We start from the raw sequence: 18,064 nt of genomic DNA on the forward strand, positions 1-18,064 counted from the left end.
GTCCGCACCGACGGGCGATTGCCGCAGATCCTACATACATTGGGGACAATTTATATTATACCAAGCCAATTAACCTACATGTGCGTCTGTGGAGGAAACCGAAGATCTTGGAGAACGTACAAACTCCACACCGACTGCACCCACACTCGGGACCGAACCCGGGTCACTGGCGCTGTAAGCGCTGTAAGGCAGTAACACTACTGCTATGCCACCGTGCCGCCCTGTTGTCAGGCCAACAACCTTGCCCTTAATGGTTGGATGCTACAAATGCTTTACACTCAGTTTTCTTAAATTTACATGCTGACAAGCACATTTATTTCATTTTTCTTTCCTTCTACTAGAGACATAAATATCTTTATAACTATGACAATGCACCAGGAATCAGACCAACTTTTACTTTAGATTTAGTTACATTGAGAGACACAACATTGACGCAGGCCTTTCGGCCCACCAAGTCCATGCCGAACATCTATGTTATCCCTCTTTCACATCCACCCTGTACACACTAGGGCACGTTACTGACCTGCAAACCCGCACGTCTTTGTGATGTGGGAGGAAACCGAAGCACCTGGAGGAAACCCACGAGAACTTGCAAACTCCACACAGACAGCACCCGAGGTCAAGATCAAACCTGAGTCGCTGGCGCAGTGAGGCAGCAGCTCTACCCGCTGCACCATTGTACCACTGACTTTCTCTATTTACTATCCTATCCTCGACTCACATTGGCCTTATGAGGATTGTATGGAATCCTGCAATTAGTAATGTTTACACATAATAACGTCATATTTTATTCTGTAACAACCCTTCCATAGCCCAAAGCTAAGGTTACATGAATTTTCTTCTTGCACACAAAGCCCTCAAGAGAGAGCATTGTTTCATAACATAAACAATGACTTAAGAACAATGATCACATTCAACCTTTTGGTATCAGGCCCTTCAACTGACAAATACCAGGGGAGGCCTGAAAGAGCTTATTGTGATTCTACTCATTTATTTTCCTTTTTTTATAGCTTCCTCTTTGAAAGCAATAGATCAAAACCGTGTGTCATTTGAAGGTGCAAGTGCACACTTTCATCCGCTGCGGTCTCTTCTCATAAACGTTATCAGATTGTAGGAGTGGGGTGAACAGGCTGCGCAAGGCACACACAGAAGGGAACCATCCTTCCAAATCAACACTGGGCTCTGAACTCCACACAACCCAACTTCCTGTGTTTTTTTTTCCCCTCTCAGCTTCAGTAAGCAAGACGCGTGCCTCAAAATAAAAAGTACCACCACAGAAAGACATAATGTACCTGATTTTCCCGCACCGCCTTTCTAAGAACTAGGCCAGATGCAGCGTGCCTTGAAGGTGCATTTTTACATGACACCTCGCACCTGTGAAGGACTCAGAACCCTAAGGGTTGGTTTATCTTCACATAGTTCAGCAGTCACCTCGCCACGACAACACAAATAAGATAACACGCAGCGCAATTTCTTTGTAATCTTCAGTAATCTCTTCTTTGTAAAGCCGTGAAGTACAAATCTTGCAAGGCTACTTTGAAACCGCACGCCACATTTGGACACGGTAATGTTTTGCCCAACACAGCTCTATTCTTTTTCTTGGAAGCGCCGATCCAGCGCTTGATTATCTGAGAGGCAATCTTTCGGTGTAATAACACAGTTGCAGATTTTGCTGCTGTATAGGAGTGCTCGTTGAACAAGTGGAACTAAACCAGCAGGATAATGAACCAAGAATGCAAGAAAGACACAAAGTGCTGCTGTAACTCAGCGGGTCAGGCAGCATCTCTGGAGAGAAGGAATAGGTGACGCTTCAAGTCAAAACCCTTCATTGGACTGAGCCTCAGTTCAATGAAAGGTCTCGACCTGAAACGTCACCTACTTCTTTTCTCCATGGATGCTGCCTGACCTGAACGCTGAGTTACTCCAGCATTTTGTGTCTATCTTCAGTGTACAAACCAGCATCTGCAGATCCTTCTTACAAGGATGTGCAAAACCCTGAACACATTGACATTTTGCAAGATTTAGACTTTTAGGCTTTACAGATACAGCATGGAAACAGGACCTTCGGCCCACCGAGTCCGTGCCTACCAACGATCACCCTGTACACTAGCACCAGCCTACACACTAGGGACAATTTACAATTTTACCATAGCCAATTAAACAACAAATGTGTACATATTGGGTGTGTGTGGGGAAACCAGAGCACCGGAGAAAACCCACACGGTCACAGGGAGAACGTAAAAAGTCCGTACAGGCATCACCCGTAGTCAGGTTCGAACCCGGGCCTCTGTTGCTGTAAGGCAGTAACTCTACCGCTGCGCCACCGAGCCGCCCTATCTTGTAACTATTTGAAATATTCATATTGCACACTAAAAGACAGCTTCAAGTGTGATCTGTGTGAAGAAAGGATCAGTTAAAAGTTGCTCAGCACAAAAAGTCTTTTAGACACAAAAGCTGGAGTAACTCAGCGTGACAGGCAGTATCTCTGGAGAGAAGGAAAGGGTCTCGACCCGAAACGTCACCCATTCCTTCTCTCCAGAGACGCTGCCTGTCCCGCTGAGTTATTCCAGCTTGTTGCGTCTACCTTCGGTTTAAACTAGCATCTGCAGTTCTTTCTTACACACAAAGTGTTTTGTTTGATTTGATTGTTGCAGTGTGACTTTGGAGTGGAGATGGCATCCAACAATAACATTGAATTATATTATTTGCCAACCATGCATGTAATAGTCCAAGTGGCAGCCATTCAATTGTTTTTTTAAATAATTTACTTCTTATGCCTTAGAGCTCCAGTCAGTAGAAAGAACATTAATCAGGAGCCTCCGTTTAGTTTAGTCTAGTTTATCGTCATGTGTACCGAGGTACAGTGAAAAGCTGTTGTCGTGTGCCAACCAGTCAGCGGAAAGACCATACGTGAATACAATCGAGCCGTCTACAGTGTGAGAAAGGCTGCTGTGGGAGTAGAGGCTTAAAAGAGTGGAGCGATTGGAATGAGTGATTGCAGATCCACTTCTGGGACCAGCGCGCTGAGTCGCCTGGCTTGTGCGCCATCTTGGACTATCTTACCACTTGTGACAGGATATGAGGAATGTAGCCTTATATTGTGCTTTCAACACCGAGATAACAAGTCCCTTATAAGAGGTAAAAAGAGGGAATATAAACAATATTGCAAGGGCAGCATGATTGCACAGCGCTGGAGTTGCTGCCTTAAGGGCCTATCCCACTTTCACGACCTAATTCACGACCTCTGCCGAATTTGCCCTCGATTCATACTCGCAGCATGGTCGTCAAGAGGTCGTAGGAGGTCGTAGGTAGGTCGTAGGAGGTCGTAGCAGGTTGTAGGCACTCGTGGCATCAAGTAGGTCGAGGCGTTTTTTCAACATGATGAAAAATGTCCACGAGTAAAAAAGGTTGTGAAAGTGGGACAGGACCTTTACAGCGCCAGAGATCCGGGTTTTGCTGCTGACTACGGGTGCTGTATGTATGCAGTTTGTATGTTCTCCCCGTGACCTGCGTGGGTTTTCCCCGGGATCGCGGGTTTCCTCCAACACGCCAAAGACGCGCAGGTTTGTAGATTAATTAGCTTGGTATAATCGTAAATTGTCCCATGTGTGTGTAGGATATTGCAAGTGCCTGGGGATCGCTGGTCAGCGCAGTGATCCCCAGGCCGAAGGGCCTGTTTCCGCGCTACATCTCTGAACTAAACTAGATGGCACACTATTTACTTTATGTAACCGATGCTATACGTAGGAAAATTGCGGTAACTTTCAAGATAGTCCTGGTTAATATAAAAACAGAAAGGCAATTCGAGATGGTGTCAGATAGTGAGTTACTTTATGTGAATGTTTACGTAAGACGATGCAATTCTGTTATCTATCCTCAAGAGGTAACAAGACCAGTCTCAAGAATTATTCTGGGCAGGTTTTGAAAGCCCGAGGACATTTGCACTGTATGGTTTGTAACTCTGGCCAGTGTCCCAAGTTACACATATCTGTAAATGTTGTACACTGTAAGAGAGGATGGCCAACACAATCAAAATATTACTAGAAGGTACATATTGGCATTGACGCCCCTAAATTATATTTAGAGACATGTTGACCTAATATGATGACATCTTCAAATATGGTTCTCAAGCTCAATTACATTGTTTCTGGCAAGCCTGGGTTATATAATAAGAGATAGTAAAATGAGGCCATTCGGCCCATCAAGTCTACTCCAACATTCAATCATGGCTGATCTGCCGCTCACTCCTAACCCCATTCTCCTGCCTTCTTCCCATAACCTCTGACACCAGTACTAATGAAGAATATAGCAGCAAATCAGTGACTGCTCTTCAATGGTTCAATCACACTTTATTGTCAATGTACTGAGGCACAGTCACTGCTTTGTTTTGCATACAACCCGGTAAACTCATGTAGCAGACCTCACCTAGGCAGTTCACATGTATCTGTACACTGCAAACGGCTTGATTGCAATCATGTTTTGTCTTTCCGCTTGCTGGTTAGCACGCAACAAAAGCTTTTCGCTGTACCTCAATGCACGCGACAGCAAACTAAATTGAACATAAGTGTCCATAAGTTTTGCCACCGACAAAGTTACAAATCCGTGTACATTTTTGTGAAACAATCAGTCATTTCCTTCACTGAAATGGATTAAAATCAGACACTTGTAAGGCAGCAGGCGGTACTATTGATGACGTTGGTTTGCGGCGAGACGTGGATGGAAGCGATGGCTGCAACGGGGCGTTATGGAGTATACAATTGAGATGTATACAATCTGACCGTAGATGATGTTCAAGAGTTTCAATCTGTCGTGGTTGTTCACAATTATGAAACATATTTACGAGCAGTGTTATGGTTTGGTTTATATTCATGGAAATTATTCAAGTGGTCATGGACCATTATGATATGCTGACATAAACCCAGAGTGTCAGAGTTAGAATATAACCCCCTGTCTCACAGCACCGGACACCCAGCTTTCATCCTGACCTCGGGTGCTGCCTGTGTGGAGTTTGCACATTCTCCCTGTGACTGCATGGGTTTCATCTGGGTGCTCCGGTTTCCTACCACATCCTAAAAGACGTGCAGGTTTGTAGGTTAATTAGCGTCGGTAAATCTTTGAATTCTCTTTTTTTACAGCGGCCAAAGGTTGCTTCAGCACACTGCAGACTGCGGTGAGTTTCATCACCAATGCAGAATATTTTCACGTGATATACGCGCTTGTCACCAGGACATTTTACATGCACACACCAAATATGAAGAGGATTGCACCAGACCATACACACTGCAGAATTCCACTTAAAAACTGATTCATGGCGGTAGCAAATCATATTATGCCAGGGGAATGAAAACCTTTGAATTGCAGAGAGCGTTTCATTTACGAGTTCCTGACAGATTAAAGCACTTTAGTTTTGAAGGGTATACAAATCTTCCATTGTAGGGAATGAAGCAGCAAACTCCTACAGAGCAAGATCCTACAAACAGGAATGATACCAGGAACAAAAGGCCTAGATAGAGTGGATGTGGAGAGGATGATTCCACTAGTGCGAGAGTCTAGGACCAGAGTGCAAAGCGTCAGAATTAAAGGACATACCTTTAGAATGGCGAATTCCTCTAGCCAGAGGGTGGTGAAACTGTGGAATTCATTGCCACAGACGGAGGTAGAGACAAAGACATTGGGAATTTTTGGAGCGAAGATTGATAGGTTCTTGATTAGTGACGGTATCAAAGGTTACAGGAAGAAGACAGGAGAATGGGGTTGAGGGGGAAAAATGGATCCGCCATAATCAAATGCCTAATGGATCCTATGTCTTATGATAATCTATTTTTGTTGGGTAACCAATGGTTTGGACAGTGAAAGGAAGACAGTACCCTAGTTTAACTTCATCTGATTGACATTTCCCCTAACAGTACAAACTCCCTCAGTTTTGTATTAGGTGCATTGAATGTGTTCAAGAGTGGGACTTAAACCCACCAATAAAAGACATGAAGTGCAGGAGTAACTCAGCGAGTCAGGCAGTATCTCTGGAGAAAAGGGATAAGTGATGTTTCGGGTTGGGATCCGTCTTCAGACTCTCTCCCACACTTGATCCCACAGTCCTTTTTCAGAGACGGTTGTGCGGTTGATGTCAACATGCGACTGCACCAATTTTAGTTTTTTTTTTTAAGTTTTAGAGGTATAAGTGGAATTCAAAGTTTCTAAGTTCGGCCCACCAAGTCTGCACCGACCAGCGATCCTCGCACATTAACGCAGTCCTATACACAATAGGGACAATTTACATTCATAACAAGCCAATTAACCTACAAACCTGTAAGCCTTTCGAATGTGGGAGGAAACCGAAGATCTCAGAGAAAACCCACGTGGTCACGGGGTGAACGTACAAACTCCGTGCATGCAGCACCCGTAGTCAGGATTGAACCAGGGTCTCTGCCGCTGCAAGTGCTGTAAGGCAATAACTCTACCGCTGCGCCACCGTGCAGCCCTACATTTACACCAGTTCACGGTGAATACGAGTAGTTTGAAAACTCCTACTGTGGGGTGGTCCTGTTTATTACACTGACCTGAAATCAGGTTCCCCATTGTTCCAGTGGGAACAAACAAAGCAGCCTCCATTCCAAACAGCTGAGCAGCTCGCCTCTGAAGTTCTGTGGGAAGAAAAAGTGAAATTATTAATTTTGTATGCTCAAGCTTTGCGATTGTGAACCATTAAATTGTTTAACCTGAGAATTATGTTTGATGTGGCACTTGATGTGTTTCATTATTATTTTTCTTCTTCTTAACCTCATCTGTTTTTTTGCTGATTGAGAATTTGGAAGAACTTTATTATAGCCTGCTTTTGAGCAATGCTATGAAGTAAAATAAAACACAGAATGCTGCAGTAACTCAGCAGGTCAGCCAACATCTCTGGAGAAGATGGAGAGGTGACATTTTGGAGTGGGACCCTTTGTATTCAATTCCATAATTAATGCAGCCAAAACAGGCCCCGTGGCCCACCGAGTCCGCACCGACCAGCGATCCTCGCACATTAACACTACCCTACACACACTAGGGGCAGTTTTGCATTTACCCAAGCCAATTAACCTACAAACCTGTACGTCTTTGGAGTGTGGGAGGAAACCGAAGATCTCGAAGAAAATCCCCCAGAGGTCAAGGGGAGAAGGTTCAAACTCTGTACAGACAAGCACCGGTAGTCAGGATTGAACCCAGGTCAATGGCGTTGTAAGGCAGCAGCTCTACTGCTGTCTCACCAGGCCACCCACATACGTTTAGCTTTTCTATTGCAGGTTGTGGAATTGAATCCCAGCACATCAGGTCGATTAGTATGAGCCACCTCTTGCTGAATCAAGGTAGCTATGGACATTCCGGTAGATAGCGTCTTCTCACTCAATAGCTCACAAAAATTATTTTATCACTTGGAAGATTTAAGAAATGCAAAAGAGAACAGATATTATAAAGGAAGATGAGTTCAACTGAAGCACGTACAAAAGGAGAAATAATATAAAAGAAGAAAACCTTTAGACTTTGGAGACACAGCGTGGAAATAGTCCCTTCGGCCCACCGAGTCTGTACTGACCAGCAATCACCCCGTACACTAGCACTATCTTACACATTAGGATCAATTTACAATTTGCAGAAGCAAATTAATTTACAAGCATGCATGTCTTTTGGAGTGTGGGAGGAAACCTCACGGGGAGGATGTACAAACTCTGTACAGACAGTAGTCTGGATCAAACCCGGGTCTCTGGCGCTGTAAGGCAGCAACTCTACAGCTGTGCCGCTGTGCCACCCGGTTATGCCATGTTACTCCCTGTTCTGTGCCCTACTAACAAGACTAAACTGTAAAAAATAGATTCAACAGCAGGGATGTATGTGCCAGAGTATCTTCGACTGCCCATTTTCATTTGCACATAATTTCCTCTCTCAGTGACCTCCTGAAAGAATGCTTTAATGTCATATGTGACAAGTCAGGGTGAATTTTATTTTTGTTGCGTACCCAAGGTATGCAAAGAGTCGCCATGTAAAGGTGGCCGACAACGGTACAACATATTGTAACTTCAGAAAGGTCTCGACGCAAAACGTCGCCCATTCCTTCTCTCCAGCGATGCTGCCGCACCCGGTGAGTTACCCCAGCATTTCGTGTCTACCTTAGATTTTACCAGCATCTGCAGTTCTTTCTTACACATAGAGCTGCCTGACCCGCTGAGTTACTCCAGGACTTTGTGCCTATCATCGGGGTAAACCAGCATCTGCAGATCCTTCCTGCACAGCTCACGTTACATATTCAAAATGCTCCAAGACAGAACCTGAAACATTCCATATTCAATAATCACACCTATAATTGCCCCGTGAACTTTCTAAAGCACTAGCATCATTTGGCAGGTAAAAGGCATCTTATTCTTTGTTGTGCACGTAATCATATCTTTTAATCTGTACTCAAATGTGCTCATTCCGTAACGATGCGCTGAATCATCGCTTCACTGTGCCAGTATCTCTCGCAGCCGAATGTATCACTGTCCTGTTTCACATCAAACTATCTCTGGCGTATCTTCAGCCATTTCCATCATTTAAGATCTCTTTCTCTGTTAATCTGTTTTACACCAGTCAGTTGGACACAGACTCTGGGTGTTTCCAGTTCTTGCAACTATTCCATAAATCACACATGGGAGCATTGTTTAAACATCAAGAGAACTTCCTCGTCTTTTCAAATGAGTGTCATGCGATGCTTCACATTTGTTTGAGTAATTGTGTCTCATGACAATGATGGCAAGTCTGAAAATGCAGGAGTCTTGCTTGAACCCATGACTCTTTAGTCAAAGGTGTCAGTATGTACTGAATCAGTGTCAGTATGTACTGAATCAACTTTAACACCTTGCACAAATTGATACCGCTAATGTGTTCAGACACGATCTCTGGCAGTGGGCTAACAGCATTTGGCTTAGAAATTAGAAATAAAATCAGCTTGATTTCCGACCCCCGAATGCACTGAATGTGAATATGTGATTCTGTTCCATTCTGTTTTGTAGTTTGTTTTTTTGCACATTCCGCAAGCATTGCCATTTTTCATTTCACTGCACATCTTGTATGCGTATGTGACGAATAAACTTGACTCAACCTTACTTGACTGGCACAAGGTAGCTGGTAGCAGGAGGTGGATGATGTACAAGAAACCACAATTGTTGTAATGTGAGGTTAGACACATTGATAGGAGATGCGGAAAAATAGAATCTTTTTAAAATTATGAAAACCCTTCATGAAATGCAGCGAAATGCAACAAATTAACATCAAAGAGCAAACAATTAGAAGATAAATTGTTAGATGAGAGAACAAATGTTAACACGTTGAGCAAACAAAAACTGCGGGAGGAACTCAGCGGGTCTTATCGAGGTGTACAAAATTATGAGAGGAATAGATCGGGTAAATGCACAGTCTTTTGCCCAGAGTTAGAGAATTGAGAACCAGAGAATATAGGTTTAAGGTGAAGGGGAAAGATTTAACAGGAACTGGATGGGTAACTTTTTTACACAAAGGGTGGTGGGTATATGGAACGTGCTGCTGGAGTAGGTCGTTGAAGCTCTCATAACATTTCAGAGACAATTGGACAGGTACATGGATCGACAGTTTCAGGTCAAGACTGAATGCATGATTAGACAAGCAAACAACGAGAGATTTGACAACTCCATGCAGGTATAGATTTCTGTTTGTTTTGAGGCATGAAAATGCAACCAGCAAATAATGGAACTTTAAACAGTGACTGTGAAACAATGGTTCTTCTTTTCTGAAGCTCAATTCCAGGCAGCACGTATTTGATATATCTATGCCCACATATTACTGGCCACACTCTGTCTTGCCCCATCTCTATCCCAGCCCTCTTTCCTGCCCCCATTATAATCAAGGACGGCACGGTGGCGCAGTGGTAGAGTTGCTGCCTCACAGCGCCAGAGACAATAATAATAATAATACATTTTATTTTTGGGCGCCTTTCAGAAATCTCAAGGACACCTTACAGAGATTAACAGGAATAAAAAACATATAATCAGAATAAAATAAATAATAAAGACATCACAGAAACACAAATTAAAAACTGAATTCAGTCCAAAAACAAAAAAATCAAAAACACAATGTGAAAAGAGAGCAGCGGCAGCTAAAGTGCGCCAGCGTCCACTCTCCCTTCCGACAGCCATCTTGGACACAGACTAACAGGATTACTTACAGATCATCCCCCCACAATGGATACCACTGTGGGGAAAGGCACAATGTCCAGTCCCCAACCCCAAGTTCACCCAAAGTCAGGCCTATCGAGGCCACCGCAATTGCCTCTACGGAGGCCCGATGTTCCTGGACGTTCTCACCGGGTGATCTTGCCCCGGCGTCGGGAGAGTCCTCTCAGCGGCTGGGCCACCTGGAACGGCCGCTTCCTAGCTGGAGACCGCGGCTTCCGAAGCCGACAAGGCCGCGCCGGCCTGGAGCTCCCAGGCTCCCGATGTTGAAATCGGCGCCGCCCGCTCCGCTCCGCAGACCCGCAGCCCGGAGGTGTCGAACACGGCGGACACAGTTCACCGGAGCTCCAGCGCGTTGATCCAGCGCGGCGACCCAGGCAAGGCATCGCCCGCTCCGCTCCGCGACAGCGCCCCAGCGCTGCGCCACCACCGAGGCCGAGGTGCTGGGTGATCCCCGCCAGGAAACGGCGCTCCAAGCCCGCTGATAGGCCACGAGGACGGGTCAACAGGCAGCCCGGAGAAAAAGCTATCTCACCGACCAGGTAGGAACCTAGAAGTAAAATTTTCTCCGGGTGCTCCGGTTTCCACCCACACTGCAAAGACAAACAGGTTAATTTGGCTTTGGTAAAATTGTAAATTGTCCCTAGTAGTGTAGGATAGTGTTAGTGTGCGGGGCGATCGCTGGTTGGCGTGGACTCGCTGGGCCGAAGGGCCTGTTTCTGCGCAGTATCTCTAAACTAAACTAAACAATCCGAAGAAGGGCTCCGACCCGAAACATCGCCTATTGATGTTCTCCACAGATTCTGCCTGACCTGCTGAGTTACTCCAGCTAAGTGTCTGCCTCACATTTGACACTGCTTTAGTGTAATGGTGGACTTGTGCTGGATGCTTTTCGCAGATGGCGGCTATGCCAGTCTTCTAGAGGAACTGTTTCCAAAGCATCCATCCAGCTCGTGATGAAATATGCAGTTTTACTCACTGCGCTTCCAGAAAGTTTGCACAAGTGTGTAACAACTGCTGGGAAGGACAGTTCACATCTCTTTCCCACATATTAGGGGAAGCAGGATCGCTTCTTCCTGGCAGCCCATGACTTTAACTCGTAAGTGAGTCATTAAACCAGAAAGGCGGGGTGATTAGTACTACATGGCATTCTCTATATAAACGTCAAACAAAGTACAGCTGAGCAGATGTTATCAATTCCTTCAACATATTACAGATTATTCAAACAATTCCCAGTGATAAAGCATGACTTGTCCTATTGCCCAAAGCAAATGGGTCATCTTATTTCTGCAGGAATAGTCTGAAGACCTTGCTTCAATATTGAAGGGCGGGTTCTAGGTATTGTTGATAGACACAAAGAAGCTGGAGTAACTCATCGGGTCAGACAGCATCTCTGGAGAAAAGGATTAGGTGATGTTTCGGGAAGAGATCCTTCTTCAGACCTAGGCACTGTTGTTGACAGGAGCAACAACAGCAAATGCAATGCCGCAAAAGGTACATCACATGGAAAGTTGAAGTGTACGTGCGTGTGCGGGCATGCACAAATGAGTGTGAAATGCATGCTGCCTCTCTCACGCAGCTTTCAACACGCTGGTACCTTACAAGCACCACAAACCAAAATACAAAGTAAGACACAAAAAAACTGGTCTAACTCAGTGGGTCAGGCAGCATCTCTGTAGAACATGGATAGGCGATGTTTTGGGTTGGGATCTTTCTTCAGATTTAAGGGTCCTGACATGAAATATTGCCTATCCGTGTTCTCCAAAGATGTTGGCTGACCCGCTGAGTTGCTCCAGCACTTTGTGTTCCACACAAGATTCCAGCATTGCAGTTCCTTGTCTACATGGTGATGTATAATTAGTACCTGCGGGGCTGGTGGTGGAGGAGGTGCAGCGTCAGGTGCCAAGGGAGAATTGGAGACCATGTTTGGCACAAGGCCAGTGCCATGATGAGGGAGAGGCAGTAACATGTTTTTTTATACCAAGCATCTGCCGTTTCTTGTGTCTATAGGGCAAAGCAACTAAGGTCAGAGTCATACAGTGTGGAAACAGACCCTTTGGTCCAACATGCCCAAACCAACCAACACGTCCCATCTGCACTAGCTCCACGCCTGCATTTGGCCCATATCCCTCTAAACCTGTCCTATCCATGTACCTAATCGCTCCTTAAAAAGTGCTATCCCTGCCTCAACTACTTCCTCCGGCAGCTCATTCCATACACCCACCGTGAAAAAGTTGCCCTCTCAGATTCCTATAAAACCTTTCCCCCTTCAACCTTAAACCTATGCCCTCTGGTTCTTAACTCCCCCATTCTGGGCAAGAGACTCTGTGCATCCAGACCATCTATTCCTCCCATGATTTTATTCACCTCTATAAGCTCACCCCTCATCCTCCTGCACTCAAGGGAATAGAGTCCCAGCCTGCTCAACCTCTCCCTGTAGTTCAGGCCCTCGAGTCCTGCAGGGTAATTTCCTTGTAAATCATGTCTGCACCCTTTTCAACTTAACAACATCTTTCCTATAATATGGTGCCCAGAACTGAACACAATGCTCTAAATGCGAAGGTTGTTTAGGTAGATTACAGAGAAACATTCCTCGATGTACTATGGGAATATGGACCTATGTAGTTACTGCAATATGCCACTGGCAACACATTCTGCCTATGAAGACATTTACCATTGACGTTGCAAAAAATATCAAAAGGTTTATTGGTAATTTTGCAAGAGCCTTCGTGGTTTGCAAGATGCTGTATTGCAAAACAAAGTAAGACAATAACTCCTTTTTCCGTCAACATGCACATTCACTCCATTCTCACGATTAACTCTATAGCTGGGAAACTATTACAACTGTGAGGCAACTGTGTAGGAAGGAACTGTAGATGCTGGTTTACATCGACGATAGACACAAAATGCTGGGGTAACTCGGCGGATCAGGCAGCATCTGTGGATAAAAGGAATGGGTGACAATAGACAATAAGTGCAGGAGTAGGCCATTCGGCCCTTCGAGCCAGCACCGCCATTCATTGTGATCATGGTTGATCATCCGGGTCGAGACCTTTCTTAAGTCTGAAGAGGGGCCTCGACCCGAAACGTCATCCATTCCTTCTCTGTAGGAAGGAACTGTAGATGCTGGTTAAAACCGAAGATAAACACAAAATGCTGGAGTAACTTAGCGGGACAGGCAGCATCTCTGGAGAGAAGGAATGGATGACATTTTGGGTCAAGACCTTTCTTCACCCATTCCTCCTTTACAGAGATGATGCCTGTCCCGCTGAGTTACTCCAGCATTTTATGTAAGGGGTTTGTAAAGACTCCTGCTCTCAGAGTATCTGAAACCAGAACTGGAAAATTCCTTGTCACAGATCAAGTCAGAATAATGAAGCTCACTGAATGTTCAGTTTTACAAAATGATTTGCCGAATCACTGCCAAAGCCTTAAGTCTGAAATGGAAATATAAAACATGTGTTACTTGCAGAGCAGGCCAACCTTGATAATATCTCACTCAGAATTCGAGGAATATAGGACATTGTCTAAAAGCTAATGCCAAGTCTTCCTGGAATGAAGCTAGGAAACTTTTCTATGCTCAATAAGTGGTCGAGGCTTGGGAGTTACAATCAGGCCCATTAGGTTTAAATCTGAGGTCGACAGTTTTGCGTTAATCAGCAGCAGGTGGTGGTTTGGGGTAAAGATCGAATCGTGAAGTTGTATGGGTCTTCCGAGACTTCACTGGGTGGCGAAACAGATCCAGGGAGCTAAGCAAACTGCTCCCTTTCTACGTTCGCATCTGAAAAGGAGCCCAAAAGATTATCTGAGGTGTAAGTCTACCTAGCTGTTTTTGTCTGCTGTTCTGGTCATTTATAAAACAAATTTTAACATAGAAAACTAAATCAAATATGTTCTTGCTATCAGATAATTTAAGACACTTTTGGACGTGGATGTTTAGTTCAGTTTGGCGAAACATTGCGGAGACAGGCCCTGAGGCCCACCGAGTCCGCGCCAACCAGCAATCCCTCCGTACACTAGCACAATCCTACACACTCGGGTCCATTTATAATTTTTACCGAAGCCAAATTAATCTACAAATCTGTACGTCTTTGGACGGGAGAGATATGGGCCAAACGCGTGCAGGTGGGACTAATGTACAGTAGATGGGACATCTAGGTTGGCATGGGCAAGTTGGGCTGAAGGGCCTGCTTCTGTGTTTAAGAAGGAACTGCATGAAAATCTTGAAAATCGAAGGTAGACAAAAGTGCTGGAGAAACTCAGCGGGTGCAGTAGCATCTATGGAGCGGAGGAAATAGGCAACGTTTCGGGCCAAAACCCTTCTTCAGGCTGATGTAGGGGGGATGGGGGAGAAGAAAGGAAAAAGGAAGAGGAGGAGCCCAAGGGTTGAGGGAGAGCTGAGAAGGGGAGGAGACAGCAAGAGCTAACGGAAATTGGTGAATTCAATGTTTATGCCTCTAGAGTGCAGACTGCCCAAGCGGAATATGAGGTGCTGCTCCTCCAATTTACAGTGGTGCTCACTCTGGCCATGGAGGAGGTCCAGGACAGAGAGCTCGGATTCGGAATGGGAGGGGGAGTTGAAGTGCTGAGCCACCGGGAGATCAGGTTGGTTAATGCGGACCGAGCGGAGGTGTTCGGCGAAACGATCGCCAAGCCTACGCTTGGTCTCACCGATGTAGATCAGCTGACATCTAGATCAGCGGATGCAATAGATAAGGTGCATGCAGGTGAACCTCTGTCGCGCCTGGCACGACTGCTTGGGTCCTTGAATGGAGTCGAGGGGGGAGGTAAAGCGACAGGTGTAGCACCTCTTGCGGTTGCAAGGGAAAGGGCCTGTTTCTGTGCTGTACGACTCTCCGATTTTTCTATTTTTCTATTAGTCAGGCCACCAATTGCTTCAAAAACAAAAAAAAACAAAAAAAGTCTGGGGTTAAATTTGCTTTGAAGCCACAGAAAGAAAAGCCCCTTTAATGAATGCACAATTTGCTGTGGTGTGCATCTACCCTGACCCAGCTGAAACAATGACCAAGCAAGCTACCTGGGACACGCGGTCAATAGGTCACCAGCGCATACTAAATCTAAATGGAATGCTGAGGTCTGCTCTCTCTTTGCTAAGCTCACACGATGAACCAGTGAGGTATACGTCATCAGCAAAACGCCACCACAAAGATTCCACCAGAAATGGTCATGTCTGACTATCCAACTCCTCTTGGTAATGTGGTTTACCACTCACTCACAATGAGTGAGATGCTTCGTCGTGGTCTCATAAGCACAGCTAAGCTGTATTCCTATTCCTATTTAGTGGTAGTTCGATTAGTGAGGGAGCCAGGGGTTACGGGGAGAAGGCAGGAGAATGGGCTTGAAGAGGAAAAATAGATCAGCCATGCTCGAGTGGTGGTGTAGACGCTGTCTGAACCACTGAGTTCCTCCAGCACTTTGTGCCCTTTTTTGTTACCTTGGCTTGCATCCTAATGGCAGGTCTTCATGTTCTGTCCACCCCTTTCTCTTCCCGCAACAAAACATGCTTGTTTTCTCTTTTCATGTTCTCCTGAAGATTCCTAGACTTGAAATGTCAACTACCACTGATTCTGCATGACCTACTAAATATTTCTCTTGCATACGGCACAAGAGCGCTCTGGAGTCGATCTTATTTCAATGTGCGTAAAATGTGTGATCTTTCGAGAAAGCACCACAGCATCAGAGACCCAGGTTCGATCCTGACAGCGGGTCTCTGCACTGTCTCTCTAAACGAAACAAATCTGCAAATCACTGTCCTACCCAGTTAATTGCTATCTGGCAAGGATAGAGTAATCCATATGCCGCAATCTTTATGGAGATTATTGTCCTGTTATTTGTTCAGGGCATGAATAGGACTATAATGAAGCAAATAGGAACTGAGCCATAGTGAACTATGTCATTCTGACCAGAATAGTTACTCAGCTTTTTTTCTTTAATTGGCATTGTTCAATGTATTTTGATCTTTTAAACAGTTAGCACGGAATTGTTTTTGTGGTTTCTTGTGCTAATATTAAACATTGTGGCCTCTACTTTAAGTTAGGAGAAATGAAGTGGTCCATCGGTGGGCTCCTGCTGCGAGCCCCTATATTGTCACCACTCAAGTGACCTCCTCAAGAGGTAAATGTGAAGCAATGAGGAGTCATTGGGTCTCACAATGTGGAAACAGGCCCTTCGGCCCAATGCGCCCAAGCTGACCAACATGCCTCATCCACAATATGAATTTTAAATATGAGGGCAAAGCAATAAACACTGAGCTATGACTGATGTGTAATGTGAGATGCACTCCCCATTTATAAAATATGGTATCAGGAGAGACAGTGTTTAAAACACAGCCACTGTTTGCGCAAATAAAAAATGCTGGAGGAACTCAACAGACCAGGCAGCATCTGTGGATGAATATGAACAGACAGCGTTTCGGGTCGGGACTCTTTGTCAGACTGTAGCATACTGAGTGCTAAACAGAGAATATACTTCCACCATTTTTTGTCTTCAGTGGTAAAATTAAATTGTGACTGTTTCAAAGACTACACACCCAAGTTCCATTGGCCTAGTTAAGATAAAGTCGCTAGCTGGTGCAATCTTGGTTAGAGCTACGCTCGAATGGAATTACCTAGAAAATGCAAGATAAGAAGTGCAATGTTACCACACAGAATTTCAGGGCTAGCCTACAAGAAATTTCCTATGAATTGTTTCAACATATTTGTTATTCTGCATTCAAAGCAAGCTAGATTATTCTCCTAAGAGAATTAAAAAAAAACGAGATTTTTTAAAATTCCTGCAGGAATATTGTAATCTAGAAATTGTTTTACTAGAGCAGCATGTAGAGTTGCTATCTTACAGCGCAGGAAACCTGGGTTCAATCCTGACTACGGGTGCTGTCTGTACGGAGTTTGTCCGTTCTCCCCGTGACCTGCGTGGGTTTTCTCCGGGAACTCTGCTTTCCTCCCAGACTCCAAAGATGTACAGGTTTTCCAGGTTGAATAGCTGTATCTCTAAATTAAATTAAACTCAACTATTAATGGGATTAAAATATTGTGACATCTGTACAATGCTTTTCAAAGTCCCATAGAGATTAAGATCTTCAATCGAGAGAGCCCTGCCCCAGCGTTGCTAAACTTTGCTGCGCAATGTCAGCATGTTGCATCAAGTTCAGCATGTGTGTATCTCCATTCACATATTGCAAGAATTCCCAGCTGCTACTGTGGAATAGAATCTTACACATTACACGTGCGTGTTACAGGCAGCAGCTGAGTGAATGCAGTTCATAGGACTTTGGTCAGGCCGCATTTGGAGGTTTGCATGCAATTCTGGTGACCCCATTAGAAAAAAGATATGGAGGCTTTGGGAGAGGGGACAGAGCTTCACCAGAATGCTGCCTGGATTAGAGGGTTTCAGCTACAGAGAGGGTTTGGATAGACGGATTCTTTTCTTTGGAATGTCGGAGGTTGAGGGACGACCTGATATTACTATATATCATTTAGGGTAGACAGGGTAGACAGTCAGAACCTTTTCCCCCACAGAATGGTGGGGATATTGAAATGCACTGCCTGGGGTGGTGGTGGAGTGGATACAAATACAATTGTAGCATTTAAGAGACTTTTGGAAAGGCAGCTGGAAGAATAGAACGATATGGGTCACGTACAGGCTGATGAGATCAGTTAAACTTGGCATTATGTTGGGCACAAACAATGTGGGCCGAAGGGCCCGTTCATGTGCGGTACTGTTCTATGTTCTACTGACAGCTAGTTAGAAATGGATAGGACAGGTTTGGAGGGATATGGACCGAACGCGGGCAGGTGGGACGAGTGTAGCCGGGACATGTTGGGCCAAAG

At 45.0% G+C, this 18,064-nt stretch overlaps 1 protein-coding gene across 2 annotated transcripts in view; it reads right to left on the reverse strand.

Annotated features, from left to right (window-relative positions):
* tha1 (threonine aldolase 1) overlaps positions 1 to 18,064 on the reverse strand; it is a 56,718-nt gene that overhangs the window by 24,069 nt on the left and 14,585 nt on the right. For both annotated transcript variants that reach the window (XM_055653865.1, XM_055653864.1), the window contains exon 2: positions 6,558 to 6,641. In XM_055653865.1, coding sequence (XP_055509840.1) covers positions 6,558 to 6,641 — 84 coding nt within the window. The remainder of the gene's footprint in view (positions 1 to 6,557; positions 6,642 to 18,064) is intronic.

This window comes from Leucoraja erinacea, chromosome 23, assembly GCF_028641065.1.
Source record: "Leucoraja erinacea ecotype New England chromosome 23, Leri_hhj_1, whole genome shotgun sequence".
Lineage (NCBI taxonomy): Eukaryota > Metazoa > Chordata > Chondrichthyes > Rajiformes > Rajidae > Leucoraja > Leucoraja erinaceus.